The sequence below is a fragment of the Cnephaeus nilssonii genome, assembly GCF_951640355.1.
Source record: "Cnephaeus nilssonii genome assembly, chromosome: 1".
In the NCBI taxonomy this organism is placed as follows: domain Eukaryota; kingdom Metazoa; phylum Chordata; class Mammalia; order Chiroptera; family Vespertilionidae; genus Cnephaeus; species Cnephaeus nilssonii.
The window spans coordinates 93,157,408-93,180,725 of record NC_137072.1 but is presented as its reverse complement, the minus strand read 5'-3'; the positions used below and the strand labels follow the sequence as shown (position 1 = coordinate 93,180,725).

General features: G+C 45.2%; 1 protein-coding gene across 9 annotated transcripts in view; it reads right to left on the bottom strand.

Moving 5' to 3' along the window:
• Positions 1-23,318, bottom strand: part of APBB2 (amyloid beta precursor protein binding family B member 2) — a 336,993-nt gene that overhangs the window by 93,499 nt on the left and 220,176 nt on the right. For 7 of the 9 annotated variants that reach the window (XM_079777652.1, XM_079777646.1, XM_079777651.1 and 4 more), the window contains 4 exons: positions 9,324-9,532; positions 2,276-2,338; positions 1,797-1,882; positions 1,635-1,695 (listed from right to left, as the gene is read on the bottom strand). In XM_079777652.1, coding sequence (XP_079633778.1) covers positions 1,635-1,695; positions 1,797-1,882; positions 2,276-2,338; positions 9,324-9,532 — 419 coding nt within the window. The remainder of the gene's footprint in view (positions 1-1,634; positions 1,696-1,796; positions 1,883-2,275; positions 2,339-9,323; positions 9,533-23,318) is intronic. The other 2 variants (XM_079777650.1, XM_079777647.1) reach the window with 1 other exon arrangement.

The following is a 23,318-nucleotide window of genomic DNA, read 5'->3' as shown; positions in this document are numbered from 1 at the left end:
ATGTGCACGAATTTCGTGCACCGGGCCACTAGTTTAAAAAATAAAATAAAATAAAGGCCAGCATGCTAGCGGCAGGCCAAGGACTTCTTCCGAACAGAACACTGCCGGCTCCAAGCGGCCTTCGTGCGATCAGGCTGTGCTTGGAATGAAGCCGAGCAGATGAGGAGCAGTGGAGTCATCAACCATGAACCCTGCGTGTCTTACCGAAGCCATGGCACTTCGGCAGTTTCCGGCAAAGGAGTCAAGGCTCTGGGCCTGTGAGGTGTAACTGCGACTAAGGGAGCCTGTTCCCTGTTTTATTCACAGACACAGATCCGCTTTGTGATTCACAAAAAAATATCTAGAACCAGCTTCAGACTTTGCAAATGAAAATGAAAATTGGGGCCCCCTTGTTCAAAAGAGCAGGGGAAAAAAATGCTGCAAAAGTATTAAAACATGAAACGTCTCACTTTGGCATTCTCCCTCTCTTGACTTATGATGTTTTTAGCTTGTTATTTACGCTCCCTCGGGCTCGGGGATACTGGCAGGGTGAGTGCAGACCATCCCAGGCCCCAGGGGCCCTGCCCACCCCCACAGACCATCATCTTCTGGGTTCCCCCTCCCATCAGAGGTGGCGAAATTGAGCCAGGAACCCCCCTTTTCCATGGACTCACTCCCCTAACCCTCAACCCAAAGCAGATAGGTCCCTCAAGTTTATTGCAACATCTGCACCAGGACATGCTAGGTCCCTAGAATGAGAGTAGGCAGGCTTCACCCACCAGAATCAACCACTAAACACCCCAGGTGCTGCCAGCCTGGGCCGGGCAGGCCACTGCTTTGACCCTTCCTGAGACACCGTGGACCTTATGTGCCCAACACCAACTCTCCCCATGCTCACGCTAGGCTCCTACTGGGGTGGAAGGCAACAGAGGTGGCTGGGTGGGGACAGGGGTAGGGAGGTCTGGCAGAGTCTGGTGTAGGGAGGTGGAGGGCCGTGCACAAGCTAAGGCTCCAACCCCTGGTGCACACTCCATTGCCCCACGGGACTCACTAACACACAAAGTCAAAGATGAAATGATTAAGAATGTCAAGGCGGCAACTGCATTGAATGAAACCCCAGGCCTGAGGCCCTGATTCACAGCAAAGAGCCCTGTACAACGGCATGACACCAAGCCCATAAGGCTGGCCCTCGGGTACCCCACCAGAAGGCCAAAAGCAACAGTTCACTCTCACTCTCCATCATAAAGCGTGCCTGCGCTGATGACAGGCACGGCAAGGAGGCTTCGCCCTGCACAGGTGTGAGGCCACCCTGGAGGAGGCGGCGTGAGGGGTCTCATACCACCTGCGAGGCAGAACCGGGTTTACCTGTAAAGGCTTCTGAAGCCCATCCGGTCAAACAGTAATTTTAACTTGCCACGTTGTGCAAAAAGCCGATACAGGCAGAGTCGTGATGATCACAGAAATCCTCCCAAAGCTAACGTGGTCTATAGGGATTTACTTTAAGTGTTGGGGAGATTAGAAAAGACAGCGCATCGAGGGATAATTACTTAATAAGTGGCTCTGGGTTGATGGTTTGTAAGAACTGGGCCATTATCCAAAGTCATTACTTTGAGGTGAAACTATAACCTAGTCGCTGAAAGCACGTTTTTACCAACCTTCGCTTCTGGGTCACTGTTGATACTACAAGAATCGTCATCATCAGCATGTGGGGCATTTCTAGAAAAAAACAAACAAGCAGAAAACGGGACTTAGGATTCCATTGCAAACTTTGGTGGCAAAAAAGCCACCCATCACGGCTGGGCGTCCCAATGCCCTACCTGAGTTTCAAAGACGCATAGCGTAGTGTTGCTCCTTCAAACTCTTTGAGACTGGGGTCCGGGTTAACGGTGGCTGCGTGCAGATCCTAGAGGAAAACAGACGCCTGTTAGTGGAGAATGGGGGAGGGCCCGTGACACGGCTGCAAATATCATGAGAGAGGAGAGTCCTCCCGGCCGGAGGCAGAGTGCACGTGAGCGTAGGCAGGAGGAGGCATGCAAGGGCTGCTGGGTGCTTGCTGGCTCCGTGCAAGGTGCTGCTCACAGACAGCAGGCAGCCCGGGGCAATCAGCTTGAAGTCATTCGCAAGGGGAGACGTCAATAAAAAGGCCACGTGTGTGTGAGCTGGGCGTCCCTAGCAAGAAGCCCCGTCACTCCGTCCCTGCCGAATGCATGATGCTCGCAGAGAAGAGAAAGGTACAGCCACAGCCATGCACAAAGGACAACACAGCAAATGATCTAAAAGCTGACAATATACTTGCCTTCCAAATGTCACTATTAATCTTTCCCCCATTCAGAACAGCAAAATCACTCCATGGCTGTTTCTAGACATATAATTATTCACACAGGGAAAAAAGCACATTGATTTAAAAAAAAAAGAAAAGGAAAGAAAAAGGAAAGGAAAGAAAAAAAAAAAGACACAAGACACTGTTGTTAGCATTGATATTCACAGGATGGGTTAGGGAACAAATTCACTCTAACAGCCACTTGCTAGCTCACTTTCTCTAGGTCTAGGTGAGCATCCAAAAGACTAGGCAGCAGGAAAGAGAGGGCACTTTACTTACCGAAACACATGCCTGAACAGTATTAGCAGACAGAGAACTTGTTTGCTAACTGCGGCCTTACAAGCAAACAAAATGCTTCCAAATATTAAATCCCCAGCACAGCTAACCCCATTGGGACCATTGTCTTTCCCATGAAGCAAACTAAGCTGTTGTCTTAGGTAGGGGTGCAGTGAGGGGTACACTTGTCAATGGGCTGGTTTGGAAACTGAGGAATGTCCCTGGCCAAGGGCATAAAAAGCTGAGGGGTCAAATTATTTTCATTTTAAAGAAATAAAAAGGACAACGAACGGGAAAGAGTTAGTAAGGAACAGCTTGACATCACCATCTTGCTGAGATTTAGCCCTGAGCAAGCGAACGTAAGTTCCTCTAATCCATAGAAAGCCCTGCTTCTCGGACACACAAGCCTCTTCACACATTAATTAATATTTGATCACTAAACACAATTACAGAACAAAGCAGGAAGCCTTGCCTTGTTGGAAGAACTCTTACAATAGATCTTTGAATCCAAACAAAAACTTCTAGTGGGGAAATCCCCCCCCCCCTTCACTAGATTGAGTGAATATTCAAATATTTTTCATCTAAGATTTGGGGAGATAATACTAATCAGGCCCAGGGACACCCTTATGAATTTGTTGCATTGACTCGGCGGGCAGATCTTTTTTCTCAGATAGTAAATCAACAATGGAAATGTCAACTACAGTCCTTTGACAATGAGAAGAAAGCACTGCCCGTACCTTTAGCTCACAACATTAATACAATTTTTTAAAACCACTCAAAGCAGAAGGAGCCAAGTTCCAATAGCCCGGGTGTTGAAAGACGCACTTATCTAACTCTGAGGGACTCTGCAAGGGCAAAGCCATGGCAAACTTAGATCCACAAACTCTCTCGCACGCTTGGTGTCTTTGTTGCTTTCTTCTTGGACTAGGCACCTGAACTGCAGTTTTTCAAAACAAATTAGAACGTAGGCCACTGTATTTATCTTTAAAATAAACTCTTTTTTTTTTTTAAATATATATATATATATTTTATTGATTTTTTACAGAGAGGAATGGAGAGGGATAGAAAGCTAGAAACATCGATGAGAGAGAAACATCGATCAGCTGCCTCCTGCACACCCCCCACTGGGGATGTGCCCACAACCAAGGTACATGCCCTTGACCGGAATCGAACCTGGGACCTTTCAGTCTGCAGGCCGACGCTCTATCCACTGAGCCAAACCGGTTTTGGCTAAAATAAACTCTTTTTATTGAATAAAAGAGTATGAATGCTGCCCAGTCTGTTACCTCCTTCCTTCTCCATCCCCAAAAGCACTGTTTGGCTTTCACTGAGGAGAAAATGAATAATGCAGGAGGGTCTCCAGGGGTTAGCTGAGGGTACCTGGGAGCCCCCTGGCATGGGTGGCCTCTTGTGCATGTGTGTTTTCCAGGGGAAATGATCCCCAATTTTTCTTATATTTCCAGAGGGGCCAGAGACCAAAAAAGGTTTAGAGTCACTGTTGTAGGGGTATCGAGTAGAAAATAAAATTTAAGCTAAAATCTCTTTTTCAAAAGGAAACTAGTTCTATTTAGCTCCAAATCATCATCATTGTTTACATGTGATCAATCTTTGGTTTTCACTTAAGTCAAATTTGAAAGAGGATATCAGAACATGAATTAGGAAGACTAAGATCACTGTGTTTTTGCAGAGAAATTTTTTCTTAAAAGGGTGTATGTCTGACAAAAGAAATCTCAAATTGCTATTTATACTTAAGAGATACTCTGATGGGACTGGGGAGAGTGAAAGAAGAGTATTTTTTAAAAACAAGTATTCAGAAAAACCTTCATCATTTAATAAAAAGTTCTCGGTAAGTGTGTCTAAAAATGTTTTATGTATTTACTCTTTGGACGAAAGGGTCCCTGTAAAGTAAAAGTCGATTACAGTCCTAAAACTACATGAATCTAGCTCTCATGCTACGAAGACATGAGTCAGCTGGCAAGCTTCCAACAATCACCCTTTACAGATTTAAATAAACAAAGGCCTAATACAGTGATTTTTCAAAAAAACTTAAAAAAACATGGGTATTCCTCAAGAAACCCTTTCACACAAAAATCAAGTAAGGAAAAATAGAAACTGACATTTTATGTTATGGTTAGGCCAAAGACCTTTTTCTTTCCTTCTGTATTTAAAAATAGTCATTAAAATTTTTTTTTCCTCTCTTCAATAAGTGACCATAATTTCTTTTTCTTTAAATTAAGGGCAATGGAATTCAACAATTTGTTTTAAATTTTCAGAACCACATATTCTATTCATCTATTTTTTTTTAATTAAGGGGAGAGAATACAATATTGTAGCTAATACATTTTTTTAAAAATAAAACAACCCACCCTCACTGGTCTGGCTCAGTGGATAGAGCATCGGCCTGCCAACTGAAGGGTCCCAGGTTCTATTTCAGTCAAGAGCATGCACCTGGTTTGCAGGCACATCCCCAGTAGGGAGTGTGCAGGAGGCAACTGATCGATGTTTCTCTCTCATTGGTGTTTCTAACTCTCTATCCCTCTCCCTTCCTCTCTGTAAAAAATCAATAAAAATTATTTAAAAAAAAAATAATAAAAATAAAACAACCCAACAGAGATTCTTTGGTTCTACAGGAAGTCTGCAGCTGCCCCAGCCTGTAGTCTGGATGGTGGGAGTGAGCTATGAAAGGAGAGAAGAGACAAAGAGAAAGCCAAAGAGGAAAAGGCAGGTGGTGGGCAAAGTCACAGCACGAAGACAGGGGGACAGGGTCGTAAGGGAAGAACAGAGACCATCTTCCATGAGCCATGACCGCCCGGTTGATCATCTCTCGGGCACAGAGAGTGATGGTCTGGCATTAGAGTTACAGCTGGGGACACATTCTCCCGGTGCCTGACCTGACCTTGCCCAGGGTCAGCGCTTCTGACCCTGATTACGGTGATTGTGCTCCATTCTGGGTTCTCAGGCAGCCCTGTGGCCTAGCTCCTCAGAGACAGTGTGTCCGGGGGACTGACCCAGCACCTGGAGTGTGGCACCTTCGTGACCACACAGCAGACGCTGCGTGAGGATGAATCCACTAAAGGAATTCAGTTCTCTAACCTTGCCCAGGGAGAGTTTTCTTCTTCCATATTTCTCTGCTGAGATCTTGGAAAGCAATTCCACAACTCAAACAAAACCCTACTTTCTCCTCCATCCTCTCTCCTTAAGGAACTGGGAAGCACCTTTGGGCTGGAAAGAGTATAAGGACGACTTGCCTAAGGGCTATTAGTTATCCATAAACATATTTTGTGTGGCTCCCTCTTCTAAAATTCAACCTCTAAATAATTTGGAACAAGTCAACAGACTGGGGGGAGATGATCACGGGCCAAATTTCAGCAGCAAAAGCTTCCTGGCCAGTTTATAAACGTTCGAAAATACTGCTGGGATGTGGAGAGGAAACATTATCCGCTGCGCTTAACACTTCCCCAGTCAGCTCTGGAACGTGATATGTAAAATCGTCAAACTGTAAGGAAGCCGTCAGTCCTAAACTTTTGTGGGGCTTAGTCAACAGATCTGGCACTCACTCTTTTCTAAAAAGCCAGCTCAGAGAAAAGCTGAATAAAATATGCATTTCTAACACAACATCTTAGAAGTTTCTTCTCTCCCTTAACATTTCCCTTTCTCTCATGTTTCCAAATTAGCTGAAATAGAGTCTATTTAGGGATCAAAGAAATGGTGTCAGAAATAATCACATCTCTTTAACGGTTGTTAGGACCTGAGATAATGTTATCAAGAGAAGTCATTTTCTGGAAGGTTCTGCATATGACACAGCCCTCGTCTGGGGGAGATGAAGAGATTCCAGGCTCTCCAAGCCCCTCACATACAGTACAGTGAAGCTTGGGACGAGGGGGACCTTCATTCAAGCTCGACTCTACCGGGGGTCAGGTGTGTGATCTTGAACAAGCTCCTTCCACTCTCTGTGTCTCAGTGCGGTCAAATGGGAAACGAGAGTGACAAGTCTGGTGCCAGGTGCATAGGGTTTTATGAGGACTGAGGTGATAAGGCATGAGCCTGGCCCTGTAAACACGCAATCACCCTCATTGCCTCTGATTTAATATCCGTTGCAGCATCTGCACGCCCTGGGTACGTGACAGCTGGGTCTTTCCCCCAATACTCCACTTGTTCTCTCTACCTTTGCCCCTATGATTTTAATTCATTGGCTTTTATTTTATTTGTTTTTTAATTCTTTATTGTTTAAAGGACAACATATGTCTCCTTGTAATTTATTGGCTTTAAAGTCTGCTTGGTTCTTTGACTTAATGGGTGGCCTTATGTACAGGAAAAACATGCATGAAGCAAACAACGGAAAGGTTCATCTGAAGAACACCTATCCCATTGGCCTATCTAAGTGCTGGATAGCAGTCACTCTCCCTCTGAAACTTCAAACACTACACATCCATTAGCAAAGTTCCTTGGAAGGATGAGACTTTGTCAAGAACAATGGCGTGGTTAGCAACAGAAGAGAGGAATGGAACCAACAGGGAGGTGGAAATTCACTCAGTCCTGGGCAGAGCACAGGCCCTGGGGCCAGAGGACCGGGTGAATGCCCACCCCGACACCAGCTGCCTGCTTACTCCAGGAAGTGAGCCTCAGCTACCGCTTTTCTTAAACAGGGAACATGATGGCGGTCTTCCCTGCCACATGAAGAGTCTTGAAGGAACAAATGAAATGACATCCATGAAATATCCTGAAAGCCACAGTAAGTCATAAATAGCAGCAGAGGCTGAGCAATGGGGGTGTGAGGGAAACCCTGTACTCTAGGATGGGGGAGGGAGGGCCAGGGGAAGGGACCCCCAACCTGTAGATGGGAAGAAGGAAGCAGGCATGAAGAGGGGGAAGAATAGGCAAAACTGGGCATCAGAAAAAGGCTCAGGGGTGAGAGGTGGACTCGCTACCTGACACTGGCCCCCGGGGCCAGCTGCCCACCTGTGCTGCATTCTTCCCAAAACAAGGAATGAAAGTCTACTATAGTCATTGAAGAAATAAAAATCCGAGACACAGAAACCGTGGGGTGCCCTCCTGGACACCACCATACCCACACCCTGGCCCCAGGAGGTGAGCTTTAGAAGGACTTCATTTCTCCCACATACAGAGGACAAGAGAGTCACTGAACACAAATGGGAACTCAAAGATACTCTAATCTCCTCCCCGCTGGGTCCAAGTGAAAGCAGAGCAGGCTGAACCGCCAAAGCCAAGGAAGAGGAGTGAGAAGCACTCAGGCCTGTAATTCAGGAGGATTTGGGAAGTCCAAGTTCTACACCCAGTATTGCCGCTGGTCACTGACCTCTCTGTGCCTCAGTTTCCCTGTCTCCGATGTATGGACACTGGTGTCAAATGGCCCCTTCCCACCCTGGCATTCTCTGGCTGTATGGCACTTCTCATTGGTGAAGATGGTTGAAGGGTCGCAATAGGGGATCGAAGCCTTGGAATGGAGAAAGACTCTAACAGAGATGCCAAGAGCAAAGGTGTGTGGGTAAGGAAGAGAGGATATCCGTGCCTCAGCGAGAACAGGCTCAGGTTCTGGGAGGCCACTGCCACGCTCTGTGAGCATCAGGGCTGTGTTCGTTCATCTTTCTCCCCCAGTGCACCTAACACTAGATGAATAATTGACGGAGTGGAATTTGCTCAGAGAGCAGGAATATGATGCTTCAATGAAATGTTATCAAAATCGCCCGGTGATAAACAACAAAATCCTACGTGGCTCCGTAACAGCAGGATGTGGTGGGAAGGTAGGTTTTACTGCCTCCCAGAGAAGAGCAAGTAAATAATCAAAGATGTAGAAAACAAGATCTCTTTCCTTTTCCTACAGGAAGGGTGATAATAGTTGCAAATATATAGAGGAGCTTTGCAGGTAAGAGATGCAGTTCAAATGTCATCCATGTCCCCAAAGTAAAAGAAAATGGGTTGTTTAAAAAAAACAAGATTGTGGTCAGAGAAAAGCAAAAATGTCTTGGTGTCAGTGATCAAATCACTTTTATTACATAAAAAAAAAAAAGCCATGATATAATTGTGACCTTTTTCAAATGTAATTCTCTTGACTATTTCATTAGCAGGATTCACAGAGGTTCTCTGCAGGACTCTTTATATTAATAAATACCACAATGGAATTTTTTTTTAATGCCTCAATTCTTTGTTTAAACATTCCGATTTCTTCCTCAGGGACAGCAAAAATTTATGCTGCTCATTATTTCTAAAATCACGTCACTTCTGCTAAATAAACAGATCCTGTTTTTAAAATAGAAATTAAGCTTTTAAGGGCTCTCAAGGGTTATTCTTACAGACATCCTCTCCATGCAATCCAATGAACCCAAGGATAATAAGATATGCAGTAATTATAAGACGTCTGGCCAAGAGACGTTCTTCTGTGTGTAAATATTTTATGGAGTCAGCACCACGCAATGACACCTACAGAGTAAAATATTGCCTCTGGGAGCCCTGGGGAATCTTAACCACTTCTCATTAATCAGCCCCTCTTACTTGGTGTACCTGAAACAGTGTTTCAAGAGATCAAAAGCCATTAAAAAATGAAAACATCCCTGAAAGATGGTATTAACACTATTTACCAAGAGGTAGCATTACTGAGGTTTCAAATGCAGCATGCACGACAATCAAAAAGCTTACCTGGATGACCTGTTGGGGCAGAAGCAGTGAGTGTAAAGAGAAATCACCAGTTACATCCACTCTACTAAGTCGTTACAAAGAGACTCCGTTTTACCTCGCTCTCTGGGGTGGGAGATGGCGTTACAGAACTAAGCGAGCCTTTCCTAGATCCCTGGAGATCCGCCGGGAGGGAGACGGGGCGCTCCCACTGCGTCGCTCCTGTTGGTATGTGCCAGTAATAGGTCCCAGCGACGTCGTTGACTCTTTTCCAGCCAGGAGGCAAATCCGGGTCAGTCTGAAATGAGTGATCACTCCATACATCTGCTGGGAAATGGAAAAAAAAAAAAAAAAGAGAGAGAGAGAGAGGGTTTTGTTAAAAGAGGAAACAAATTACAGTCTTCCAAGTTTAGTGCCAACAGGCAGGAGAATTCCATAGACAGACGTGTCCAGAGCCCAAGTGAGAAGAACCACAGCCATCCAACAGACACAGAGCATGGTAAAGGGGTGATATGGAATAAAACAAGGGAGGAACTGGAAAGGAAGGATGATGTTTGAGAATCTACTAGTATATATATAAAAGGCTAATATGCCAAGTGTCCGACTGTCTGGGTAATGACGGCACGCAGCAACGCCCGACTTCCTCTCCCTAGTGACTAGCCTCCTTGCAGTTTCTTCAGCCCAGGAACACAACTTGCTTTATAGCCAGGTGGAAACATTTACACTTTAACCAAATGCCCGTGCCTCATTTCATTTGATCCTCACAGAAGTCCTGGAGTAGGTAGATAGGAGACTCGGTGGAATCCTATTTTCTTTTCATTTGCTGGAAAATGGAGACTTAGAACATTTAGAAACTTGACCCAACTGAAAAGAAGACATGGTGGACCTTGAAAATGACTTCAGGTTTGCTCACTGCGCAGAATATAGTCAAACACTGCTGCAGTTAAACATTTTACCCTGTGTTCTCCCTGCGTGATCTACAACAATAACCCACTTGGTGCTGATATTTACTGCTGTGTTGCTGACAATTACTTGAAAGACAAGTTGGGATGCTTCACTGGGCTGAAAAAAGTTTAGCTACATCAGAAAGCAGGTCTAATTAAGCAAGTTAATTCTATATCTACAAAAGGCAAAGTTGACTCGCGCATGCGCAATACATATAAAGCTCTTGCTGGTGCTAATCGTACGCGTGTGTTTCCATCTGTCATTGTTGATCGTGAATTTGGTTGACACTTCTATTATAGCAAAAGGGCAAATAACAATATTAAAATATTTCTTCTAATTAATTTCCTTTCAATGTGCACGAGTTCATGCACCAGGCCACTAGTACTATATAATAAAAGCCTAATATGCAAATTGTTTGACCAGGAGTTCGACCACTCGCTATGACGTGCGCTGACCACAAGGGGGAGGCGTGGAACATGGTGGGCGTCAGCGACACGGCGCTGGCAGTTGGCAGCAGTGGAGGCGCTGCTGGCCCCGATGGGCCCCGATGAGAGCGGGACCGCAGCAGGATGGTGGAGCATGTGAGCAGGCGGCACCAGGCCAAGGTAGGTGTGAGCAGGGGCCCAATCACCCCACTGATCGCCCTGCAGATGGCAACCAGTGGCCGGCAGGCCCTGCTTGCCCGATCGGGAACGGGCCCTGGGCTGAGATGGGGAACTGGGGGGCGGGGTGTGTGTGTGTGTGTGTGCGGTGGCCAACCTCCCACATGGCCCGGGCAGGGGCTGCGACGGAGGTGCAGTGAGAATTCGGGGTGTCCGCCAAGCTCGCTCTCTCTCCTCCTGCACCCTCCCCTGGGAAACCAGGGCTCGTGCACCAAGGAAGTCCCCGCACTTAGGTGCCAGGCCTCGTGAGGAGGCCTCCCCACAACCATGCGGCCTCTTCCGAGTGAGCCAGGCCACAGTCACTGGGACCGCAGGGGCCGGTCGGGCTCCCCGTGGGTTTGCGTAGGAGCTGGTCTGCGAGGCCGGCTGGGAGAGAGTGTACTGCCCACCTGGCTTCTGTGCGGCACTGGTGGGCAGCCCAGAGGCCCACACTGCACCCTGGCCTACAGCGTCTGGCCGCACTCATTGCATCTCCGCGTGGGGACTTGGGCACCATGACTCAGGCAGAGGGGGACACATGGGGGGCCCAGAGGTCAGCTGGGACCTGCCCTTCCATGCCAGATGCTTGCGCTTTGAACGCTGGCCAGGCCTAGGGACCGTACCCGTGCATGGATTTTGTGCACTGGGCCTCTAGTATTTATATAAAGGACCCACTCACTGTCAAGTTATCCAACACCTCCAAGAATCCTATGAACAAATCAAGGCTCTATTTGTTGTTAGGTGCTGTTGAGTCGGCTCTGACTCCTGGTGGCCCTCTGACTGAGTGATGTCCATGGTGTCCTGTCCTCAACAGCCCTGCTCAGCTCCTGTAGACACAGACCTATGACTTCTTTCATGAAGTCACTCCATATTTGGACTTCCTCTTTTCCTGCTGCCTTCTATTTTTCCAGCATTATTGTCTTTCCTAAAGAACCCTGACTTCTCATGATGTGCCCAAAGTAGGACAGCTTCAGTTTTGTCATTATTGCCTCCTGTGATGTTTCAGGCTTAACTAGCTCCATTATCCAGACTTAACTACCTAAGTGAAACTTACAAGGTTATGCACAAAATCTATCGAACCCATTTATAAATTATTAGTAAAATTTACTGCCTGATATCCTATAACATTCCCAGCAATGAATACAACTCGTATCTTCTTTTAACCACTTTCTATAAATGAATACTGTATTTCCACCTTTTAATAACTCCTCCCATTTGATATAAACATATGCACAGTAGCAATGCTTTTTATAAAATTCTAGAACTCTAAATTGCACAAAGAAGATTCTCAAGGAAGACCACCTGGGAAAGCCTTGGTATTCAGGAAGGGACCAGGCCGACTGTAAAACCAGGCTAGTAATATCTATAATAATAAAAGCGTAATATGCCAATTATAATGGACAGCCAAATGACCTTCCGACGTCCTTCCAGACAACCTTCCAGACGAAGCCAGGGCTGCTAGGGCCGAAGCAAGCCGCCATGGCTGTGAATGCTGAGCCCCTTGCACGAATTTCGTGCATAGGGCCTCTAGCACATATATAAAGTTGGGTGGGTGTGAAATATGACAGAGAATGGTGGGGACTGTGGCAAACTGGCAAGCATGTGCAAAGTCCAAAGGCGTTCAAATTCAAGAAATAATCTTTCTTGACCTTTTTTTTTTTTTTTGAGTTGAATCTGAAATGGATTAAAGTGCTAGAGAAGACAGGAGAGGGAAGAGGAACAGAATAAGAAATTCATAGAGGCAGAGGCAGAATGGAGGAATTACAGGCAGTCCATCATCGCAGGCGGGTAGAAAAACTTAAGAAACTTGAGCTCTGAATCTGGGGATCACTTTATTCTAAGGATCAGGTCCTTTTCTTGGTGGCCATTCAGAAAAGGCTGGAGTGCAATGCAAATGAGAAAGCCTGTGGGCCTTGCTCTGTGCAAATGTCACTGCATCACGTGGGCAGGCGGAGGGAAGGCTGCTACAACCACCGCAGGAAAGAAAGAAGCGAAACAAAGAGGCTGATTAAGACTATGGGCACAGATGTACATTCATGAGGCTGTTTGGATCCCAGCATTCACTTTCTCATTTAAATTTGCCAGAGGCAAAACTGCCACTTGTCTCAAATTATGATGGAACTTACCCTCCCCCTGCAGGAAATTAAGCATGATTAAATAATTTCAAGTTACCCAAAGTCCAAACAAACATGTGCATAAACTCCTTTGTCCTGTGTTGGTTTTAGGAGGTTGTTTCTGCATTTACATTGTTTTCAGCATCTCAACTGAGACAGGACAGGTAAATACATGGGTCTGGGGAACGTGGAAAAAAAACGCTCAAGGGTGTCCCCTGTCCCATTCCAGTGGCTCTAAGACAAGCTCTGGGGCTAGAAACTGAAAGGACATAAAGAGGCTACCAGTTACCACTTCTGGAGTTTCTGAGGTCTGAGGGCCTGCGTTTACACATTTGTCCTAGCTTCCTCTACAGCTGGGGCATTAGCATAGCTGAAGAATAGCTATATACAGAGCACTAGCACAATATGAAATTACTAGAGGTCCAGTGCACAAAATTTGTGCACAGGTAGGGTCTCTAGGCCTGGCTGGCAATCAGGGCCGATTGGGGCCTTCCTTCATCCCATGCCACCCCCTGGTGGTCAGCGCATGTCATAGCAAGTGATCGAACTCCTGGTGTCCCGGTTGAATTCCTGAGGGGACACTGTGCACATTAACCTTTTATATATATAGATGTCAGACCAAGGACAGAGACCAAGGTCAGTGGTCTTCAGGTTTGGCTGTGTGAGGAGGTACCTCAAGGGCAAAACGAAAGGAATTGTGGGTTGCAGGGCAGGAACTAATTGGGCTGTTCTGTCTTTAACCAGACCCACCCACTTATATTTGTTTTATATTCTGAGTTTCTGTTGAGATTCTATTAGAATAAAAAAAGGGGGGGGGAGTGATTCTGTTGGTAAAAATTAATGATGGTGAAATGGTGATGATGGAGAAAGTAAGGTGGGCACATCTACAGTATTATTAACAGTTCCAGAACCACTTACAGAATCCCTTCCACATCATCCCACACTGGCAGTAAGGGGCTGTAAGCCCTATGAGGGCAAGCAGACCTCATGCCGGTCTCATTCGCCATTATATTCTCAAGAACTAGCACAGCAGGTGTTCACTAACATTGAGTTGGGTGGATGGTGAATGGATAAACGGATGGATACATAAATGAATGGATGGGAAGAAGAAGGGAGAAATGAATGAATAAAGTCCTTGAGTAGTGGGGATTTGGAACTTGGCACTTAGCAAAAGAGGGATTCTGAGGAAATGAGTTCTGTGCAAGTTCACTAAAGGGAGCAACTCCCCAACCCACAGGGATGCTAGCTTCTGGTTAGAGTGATGTCTCCTTCCCTGGATGGTGCACGTGAATATTCTTATGTATAAAAAAAAATGCAAAAGGAAATTTTGGGAAGAATTCTGGGCTGGAAGTCAAGAGACTTTGAGCTGAGATTTTGTTTCTTTCTTTCTTTTTAAATATATTTTTATTGATTTCAGAGAGGGAAGGAGAGGAAGAGACAGAAACATCAATGATGAGAGAGAATCATTGATAGGCTGCTTCCTGAACAACCCACACTAGGGATCAAGCCCGAAACCCAGGCATGTGCCCTGACCGGGAATCGAACTGTGACCTCCTGGTTCATAGGTCGATGCTCAACCACTAAGCCACGCCAGCTGGGCTGTTTCTTTTTTTTTTTTTTTATCAATATATTCAACAAGGAAAAACAAAAAACGTGTCTTCTGGGGCACCACGGCCCTATTTATACTTTACTAGAGGCCCAGTGCACGAATTCGTGCACCAGTGGGGTCCCCCAGCCTGGCCTGCGGGATTGGGCCCAAACTGGCTCTCCAACATCCCCCGAGGGGTCCTGGATTGCAAGAGGATGCAGGCCAGGCAGAGGGACCCCACCAGTGAACAATCAGGGCCAGGGAGGGATGCGGGAGGTTGGCCAGCTGGGGAGGGACTGCAGGAGGGCTCCAGGGCATGTCCGGCCCATCTTGCTCAGTTAACCTACCAGTTGCAAGATAACCTACCAGTTGGAGCTTCTGCCCCCTGGTGGTCACTTCATGTCATAGCGAGCAGTTGAGCGGCCTTAGCATATCATTAGCATATTACACATTGATTGGTTGAACGGATGACCACACGACTAGACACTTAGCATATTAGGCTTTTATTATATAGGATTGTGTTTCGTCTTCATAGCCCAAATTTGTTTTGTAGTTTTTTTCCTACATAAAATGATGCATATATTTAAATAAATACCTTGGACCTTATTTAATGGGCCAGTGGTTTTCAATTGTTATCAAATTGGGGAGGAAGACAGTGGTGCAGGGAGGTGGAATTCCAGATCCTTCCAGAACCTTTCAAACATAACAGCACCATTTTTCTCTATGAGGGCTCTCAGTTTTACATATTGGTCTTGTATGTATTATTTTCCTTGCAAACAGGGGTCAGTTGTTTTAAAGAATTTTATTGCTTACAATAAAGCTAGAAACCATAGCCAAGGCAAGAGAACAGTGGGGCCAAGGCATCTAAACACCAAGAAACTGCTTCTGTCATAAGATTGTTCAAAAATACTGCAAAGCAGCTTAAGTGGCTGCCCTCAAACAGACACCACAGTGGAGAGGGCATGCAGGAGGGCACGCGGGCTGCATCAAAACACGAAAGTCTGCAAATACCAGGTTATCAGAGGAGAAAGTTCCAACTCCTTTTGATTCCCAGAAAATTACTTAGGTTTTGCTGAAGAAAAAGCAAGGAGCTGATGCCATGGAAAGGAAATGGTAGCTGGATTTCACTTTTACAAAGACCCGAGAAAAATCAGTATGGACAGCTCGGGGGGAAGTGAGAAGGTGAATGAATAAATAGGGGGAGAAACAACAGAAAAATATCACAATGGCTGCAATGCTGAGGCCATGAGCCCAGCCTGCTGCCCCGACCAAGGTCAGAAGGCTAGTAAGTGATGGCACCAAGATTTACTCCAGGAGACTGGCCCCTGAACCACTCAAGTCCGATGAGGGCACTTCCAAGGCAGGCTTTCCCCAGGCACTTCCTTTCTGGGACTCCCTCCCTAATCTGCCTCCCTGTGAATCGGGACAGCTGCTCCAGCGGCCCACACATCTGGGCTCACCCATCAGAGGCCTTGGGATCACACTCCCCCCTAAGGCAGCTGCAAAGGCTGGGAGCCCATCCTAACTGTCCCGAGGATCTTGCCCGTAAGCTGCTTAACGGTAAGGTGAAGTCACAGGCTGACAGGTGGATGAGGGACGAGGAGCGGAACTCAGGAGGTGCCCTTTCAATGTGGCTCTGTGGTCCTTCATTGTTCGTAGTTTTGTTCCTTCCTGAGGGAACAGGAAGCAGGGCCTGGAAGTCAGCGTGTAAAAATAGCAAGGCTGAGAGCCCCAGAAAGTCCCTCTCCTGCTGGGAGCCTCTTGGGCCAAAAGCCATACTTGATGTGGGAACAAGGAGCCCATCTGTGAGCAGCAAGACCAGCCCCCTGCAGCCACCTCTGGCGCCTGTGCCACTGGCCTGGCTCCACCCGTGTCTTTGCAGGGGCCTGTGTGTGAGGCAAACCAGCTTCTAATCATCCTCTCCCCTGGGCTCACTTGCAGGAATCCAAGGGTCAAATGAAAACAAATTAGCATCTACCAGCAGCAGCTGGAAAATTCCTCGCCTCCTGGAGGCCACAGGCAGGAGGAATGGGTGAGCCGGGATTCTGAATTTGGCCAGGTCTGCAGACGTTTCCCTCGGGTCCTCGGATGGCACGCACTCCCTTCCTCAACGCCTTGGGTGTGCAGGGCATGGGGAGGAAGAGGAGGAGGAGTGATTCATTCAGCAACCATTTCCTATCTGCTCTGTGCCAGGGATTGCTTTAGGCCTGGAGATACAGAGGTCATCAGATAGACCCAGGCCAGGTGTCAGGGACGCAGGGCCATGGTTCTCAAGCAGCAGAGTCACCCGGAGAACCTGCTAGAGCGGAGGCCACTGGGTGCCACCCCAGTGTTTCCGACTCAGTGGGTCTGAGGATTTGCAGTTCTAACAGCTCCCTGGTGCTTCGGATTTCATGCTACTGGTTTCAGAACCACACTCTCAAGAACCACTGGCCTGGAAAAACAGAAAAGGCAATCATTCCTTCCCAGCAAACTCCATCGAACTACTGGCTCCATAAAGGAAAGCATGTGAATATGTATTCAATCATTCATTCATTCACCCACTTTTCATTCATTCATTCTTTTGTATTGAGGGCCTCCTATAAATGCCAAGCACTGTTCTAGAAGCTGTGAACATGGTAATGAGTAAAAGGCAAATTAGGAAATGTGATCAATTGTGCCTGGGGGCGGGGTGGCCTATTTGGACGGGGGGTATGGGAAGGTCTATGAGGAATCAACTAGAAGGGGTGAGCCTTGGGGAATGGACAAGAAAACAGCATTCCCAGCAGAGGGAACAGCCAGTGCAAAGACCATGTGGCAGGAAAGAGCTTGTCATGTCATTATAATGGGAAAGTCATCGGTAAGGCCACCCGGGCTAAGAATTCACTCTCTGTGCAAAGGAAAACTCTTGAAGGTCTTGTGTGATCTGTGTCTTCAAAATCAGAAGGGTAATTTGCACAATGCTCCCATTCTTGGAGAAGAAAAGACGGTCTCTTCCAAAGTCTTAGTTGCAGCTGCTGCTACTCTTTTAAGCAATGTTATTCCCGAGGGGTCCAGATACTCTAATCCAAACCATTTGAATTTGGCTTTAAAACTCTTTTTCTGATCATCCGGTGGTCTGCTTCCTTTGCCTCTCTCTTCTCTCTTTCTCCCCCCTTTTCCACTCCTCCCTTCCCTCTCTACCTCCCTTCCTCTCTCCATCCCTCCCTCTTTTTAGTTCCTTTATTTTTACTGGACTCAAAACTTCAGAATACAGCAAACAAGACTTTTATTTCCTCCAGCTTCATTACCAGCCTTTGAAGACAGCAGCACAGAGCGCAGACGCTAGGTCTAGATCGTTAATTATGTATTTGCTCAGGGTTCCAAGCAGCACACAGAGACTGCTTAGAATTGATGCAAAACTGTCCTCAGCCAAAGGGACTGGCAAACCCAAGGACTATGGGAACAAGAGAATGAGCCCCAAAGTGTTTAGAATCCTGACCCACCAGCCTGCCAAAAAACAGTTTCGGGGCCTCCTCTACTTCTTGATATGTATTTGCAAGGCATCATTGAGACCCTGAAATGTCTCTCCCAGCCTTAGGAAAAACTCACGCTGTACTCAACTGAGCTTTCCTGGGGTAGCATTCTTTTAACAGTTACAATAAAACTCCTAACAGTTTGGGGAGTGTGAATTTCCTAACACATTTCCCCATATCTTTCTTAAAAAAAAAATAAAAATAAGATATCTGAGTGTCCTTCAACTAGGGCGCTATTTGTAGCTGAGGATTTTTCTGTTCAAGATTTTGGAGTAAATATTCTAAGGACTCATTATTTAATTGGGCCTTACATTTGGGCCTGGCAACACTGCATACTTTGTATCCTTTTATCAAGTATTCTGGCATAAGGTCAGCACAGAATTTCTTCATTTACTAGTGAACTCGCTGGAGACACAGTCTTTGCTGAGCTTTCCCTATTCCATTTTCAGCTTCAGGGCCCTTTGACTATCGCAGACAGGAGCTCTGGGGCCAGCCGACAGCCTTGAAGCCGAGCCCCAACACTGGCTCGCAGTGTGACCCCAGACCAACGGCCCAATGTGTGATGGCCTGGCTGCTCCGCGCATCGCAGAGCTGCTGACAACGCCGCCCGCAGGGGACGGACGCAGAACCAAGGGCCCCGCACAGAGTCAGGCACCCGGGACTCACTCAGTAAATCCGAGTTATTATGACTGCGGATGGCTTCATTCAGACGTGGCTGCGGGGACACAACGTTTTTGAAACGGTCTCAACCAACCACTGTGCAATTCATTTCAAAAACGGAAGACGTCTCAGAGTTTGCCAAAGGTGTTTCTACTAAAAAGGCCGTTTTTATTTAGACCAAGAAAACCGGACGATTACCCTGGCACTGCCCTGCCCGTGCAGAACGCATGCTGGTGTGCGTGGCACCTCTTTAATCAGCACGGGGCTGCTTTGTGTCATGTAGTTGAGCCATGAAAGCAGCCGAAGTGAAGTCCAAACAAAATAGCTTGTTGGGTGTGCTGTATTATTTAAGACATCCGTCCTCTGAGACAGCTTCTGCTCTAGCTCACAGCCCCGGGAAGGTCTGTATAGAGGAACGGACCCGATGTCGGTGGAAGATGAAAAGGAAAACGTGCCTCTGTTCACAGGCTGTTATCCAAAATCGAAACACGACACAGGAGTCAGGGGGACTCCGCAAAGACACACTTAAAAACCAAATGGCACAAGAGGTAAGCAGCTGAAAACTATTCAGAGGGAAAACTGGTATTCGTCAATATCCATCGAGACATCCCTATACATACATATAATTGAGGTGAATCTTATGGCCTGGCTATAGATACCGTAATATTATCAGAAGGTCTTATTCTAAACACCTAAATACTTAATAAGACATGCATTTCCCTACAAGTGATACAAGAAGACATGAAAATCTTACGAGGACATGAAGTATCTGAGAACACTACTTCCTTGTAGAGGATGCACCAAGGACAAAGTAGCCTAATTTACAGCCACCGCTGAGAAGCCACAGGCTTAAGGGCCTCCCCCTCAAAAAAAAAGTTAAGAATAAAAACATAAAGCACGAGTGGAGATTTATATTTCATTTTAAGGAAGCTACAGACCATTTCGATAACCTCACTTTTGTTTTTCTAAGAAGTGCTGGGAAAAATTTGTGACGAAACCAACAAATGTTTGAAATCCAAAAATCTAATCCATAATAATGAATGGAGAACGGGTGCAGATGAGGATGCTCTTGAAATCATCAATATTTAAATAACTTTAAAAAGTAAAGATCACAACATATTTGTGTAAAATTGCTAGGCAGGTTTATTAATTTTACTGCCAGTTGTCTGACTATACCACGTACCTATTGAATGGCAGCCACGTAATACCAGATGGGACTAATCAGGAAGATCAACAAATCAGGCCTAATATTCTTTGCTTTTAAGTTTGGGAATTTAGTGCCTACTCCTCAATACAGTGTTCTAGGAAGATCTATCTATGAAAACTGAGCAAAGATGACCGGCCGACGTGGCCCAGTGGCTGACGTGGCTCAGTGGTTGAGCATTGACCTATGAACTAGGAGATCATGGTTTGATTCCCAGTCAGGGTTGTGGGCTTGATTCCTTGTAGGGGACATGCAGGAGGCAGCTGATCAATGATTCTCTCTCATCACTGATGTTTCTACCTCTCTCTCCTACTTCCTTCCTCTCTGAAATAAATAAAAATATATTTAAAAAAAGAAAAGAAAATTGAGCAAAGGGTAACTGCACAACATCATTCAGAGAATGTGTCCAGCTGCCATACCCTTGGTCAACCCAACCACACAACTTTGCCATTTGATTATCATTTCACAGTGAGCAGTTAGAAGAGAGAAGACAAAATACCACCATCATAAGCAGAAATCTTTCTTTGGCTTCCATACAATTAGACAGATAAAATCACTGCTGGCACCATACTCTTTCAAGGTAGACTGGTTTAAAAGTATATTAAATAGAGCCAATGTTCTTTTCCATTATTTTGTCAGGGTCTTCAATACACTTTTCTCTTAGAGCTGTGTCCCTCCTCAGGCTGCAATGATGACAAGGTGGAAGCTTTCCAGGGTTGCCTGGACCAATTTCAAGGTCATTATTATTTTAAATGGTGGTGTGCCAGGACTTGACTTCCCAGCGACATTAAATATTAGAACAAAAGGTGATTATTGAGAATCTAGGAAACAGACTGTCCAATGACAAATGACCATTTGGCCTTTCCTCAGCACATTAAAAAGCTGAAGTGGGTGCATTCTTTCCTAGAATCAAAATCTTTATGTGGGAGCACACAGAACTATGCTCCCACAGGTTAAAATGCATACATTTTGTTTCTAATATAAGAACAAGAGCATGCACTGCTGGCCCCTACAGGACTTTCCAAATGCTGTAACCAATCCAACCGCACGGGATCCCACAAAATCTTACGACACAGATAGAGGAGATAACATCCCCATTTTACAGGTGAGGAAACAGATTTCAGCAACGTTAAATAACTTGATCAAGGCTAGGAAACTGGTGATCGTTGACTGTGGAGAAACCTCTGTATTTTTGTTCATGAACCGTTCTCTTCGTTAAGTGTGCTTTTAAAGGTTAAATGCCCTTAGAAAAACAGCAGCACTGAAGTGAATTGTTCAATCTGCCAGAGTGTTTAGTGAACAAGTTTGCAATATTTGATGTAATATAGGATTTTAAACTATGGATGGGGTGGAGGAGTTCAGAGAAGAATGTTTTTCTGAAATTAACTTTAAAAACACACTTAAAGGAATGACAGTAAAAGCTGTTTTTTATTACTCCTCTGAGATATTTATTCTCCACCTGAATTTTCAAAAGAGTTTGAAGCTACTTACATAAAACACATATATTTCAACTAATAAAATAATGAGAACAGGGAGTTGAGAAGAAATTTAATTTCTTGCTCTAAAAATGTACAAAGTTTTAGTTGTCTGATAAAAGAAGTTTATCAAGAAAGAAACTTTTTCTAAGTACAAAATCTAAGAGGAACTCGGCATGTGGAAACAGCACTGGTGATACAAGGGCAATAACTGATACGGAAATTCCACACTGCATCCGATGGTCTTACTTCGTAAATCTTGTTCTAAATGGTAATCATATGAACAACAGGGAATTAAATGTAAACAATTTTAAAAAAATAATAAAGTTAACTAGGCAAACCATTCTGTGCTTTTCCTTTAATTTATGAAAAGCCTGCTATTTGTGTTTCATAAATAAGGTACCTGTAGCAGACAATGCAAGGTGTTAATCAATATTCAGTGTCTTCTTCCAAAGCAATAAAGACTTCTGATTGAACACATGGCCACCCCGAGTAAGAATACATTTCCCAGCCTCCCTTGCAGCTAGGTGTAGCCATGTAGGTAACATTCCAAACATTGGGGTGTTAAGTATGGAATTATATGGCAGTTTCTCAGAGCCTTCCTTATAAAATAGCTGGAAAACATTTTTTCTTGCTGTCTGGAATAGACATGCCACCTTGGACCATGAGGACACAGGCTATACTCTAGGGATGGTGGAGCAGTATGATTAAGGAATTTGGATTCCTGAGGTTATTTGTGAAACAGAGCCAGCTACTGCTAGGCTTCCATGTGAAAGGAAAATCAATTTCTGTTGTAATCCACCACTGGGATTTTAGAGTCCTGTATTACTAGCAGTTTGAGTTGATCCTAACTCATCCATTTAATGGCAGAAAACGGAATTCCAGACCTAGTACCTAGGAAAGAAACAGCTTCTAACAAATTAGTTTTGCAAACCCATATTCAATCTCAAACTATAGGCACTTAAATTACATAGTTTTTAAAAACCCAGGCTCTTGGCTCCCAAATTCTCCAACACTCTTTTCTAAAGCAGTATATTGTTGGAACATAACGTCATCAGTTATCATTCACTTACTTTCCATCACCCACCAATTCAAGCATCCAAATGTCCATTTGTAAATGATGGTCTATTTGTTCACCTCCAACTCTCGTCAAAAATACCAAATTCAGTGCTGGGCTTAAATGTTCACAAACTTCAAGAAGTATCAGGATTCAACCAACCATATGCAATGTCCAGCCATTCATTTGATTCACATTTTTAGTTCTTTGATCTACACCAGCCTCCTCCCCCAACCCCTCCAATTCTAGGTCAGAAGAGAAAAGCAAAGATTTCCCAGGGAAAACAAAACGGCAAAACCGATTAGCTGCGGGCACACCTGTGCAATAGTTTGGCTTTTCTTTCCACCATTAGAAGAGTGATATGCAGAGGCCTGAAATTTTCAAAGATGCTAGGGGCACTGGCAGAAAAGAGGCAGGGGTATTTGTGGATCCCATCTGCCAGGGATACACGTGTAGAAAGTATCTTTTTCCCCCCCCTAATGCTTCTCAAAATAGAATCCAGCATAAGACAATATTAGATAAGTGAGCCAAAATTCCAGAAAAGGACAAGTAAATAAAAGAGTTATTCTCAAAATCTCAAACAATAAATTAGTGCTTAAAGTTCAGAAGGACTCCCTTTCTGTAATAATTTGGTATGGAACTATTTGGTCTTTAAATTGTGGGTCCCCCAATAGCAAAATGTTCAGAAAAAGTAGAGATACTATTCATCACAAATTAAACACATCTAAGTTCCCTAAAGAAAAGACTAGGCTGGTTCTTTGTTTTATTTAATCAACCAAAGTACCACATACATGTCTCATACACAGCAGGTGTGCAATGTGGGAGGGGTTCCCTTTTTCATATTTCATTCTCTGAAACTATAGAGGCCACCTAGATAACACCCACACAGATGAAATCTATGGGAAAGAGGATACCAATGAAGAGAAAGGAGGAAG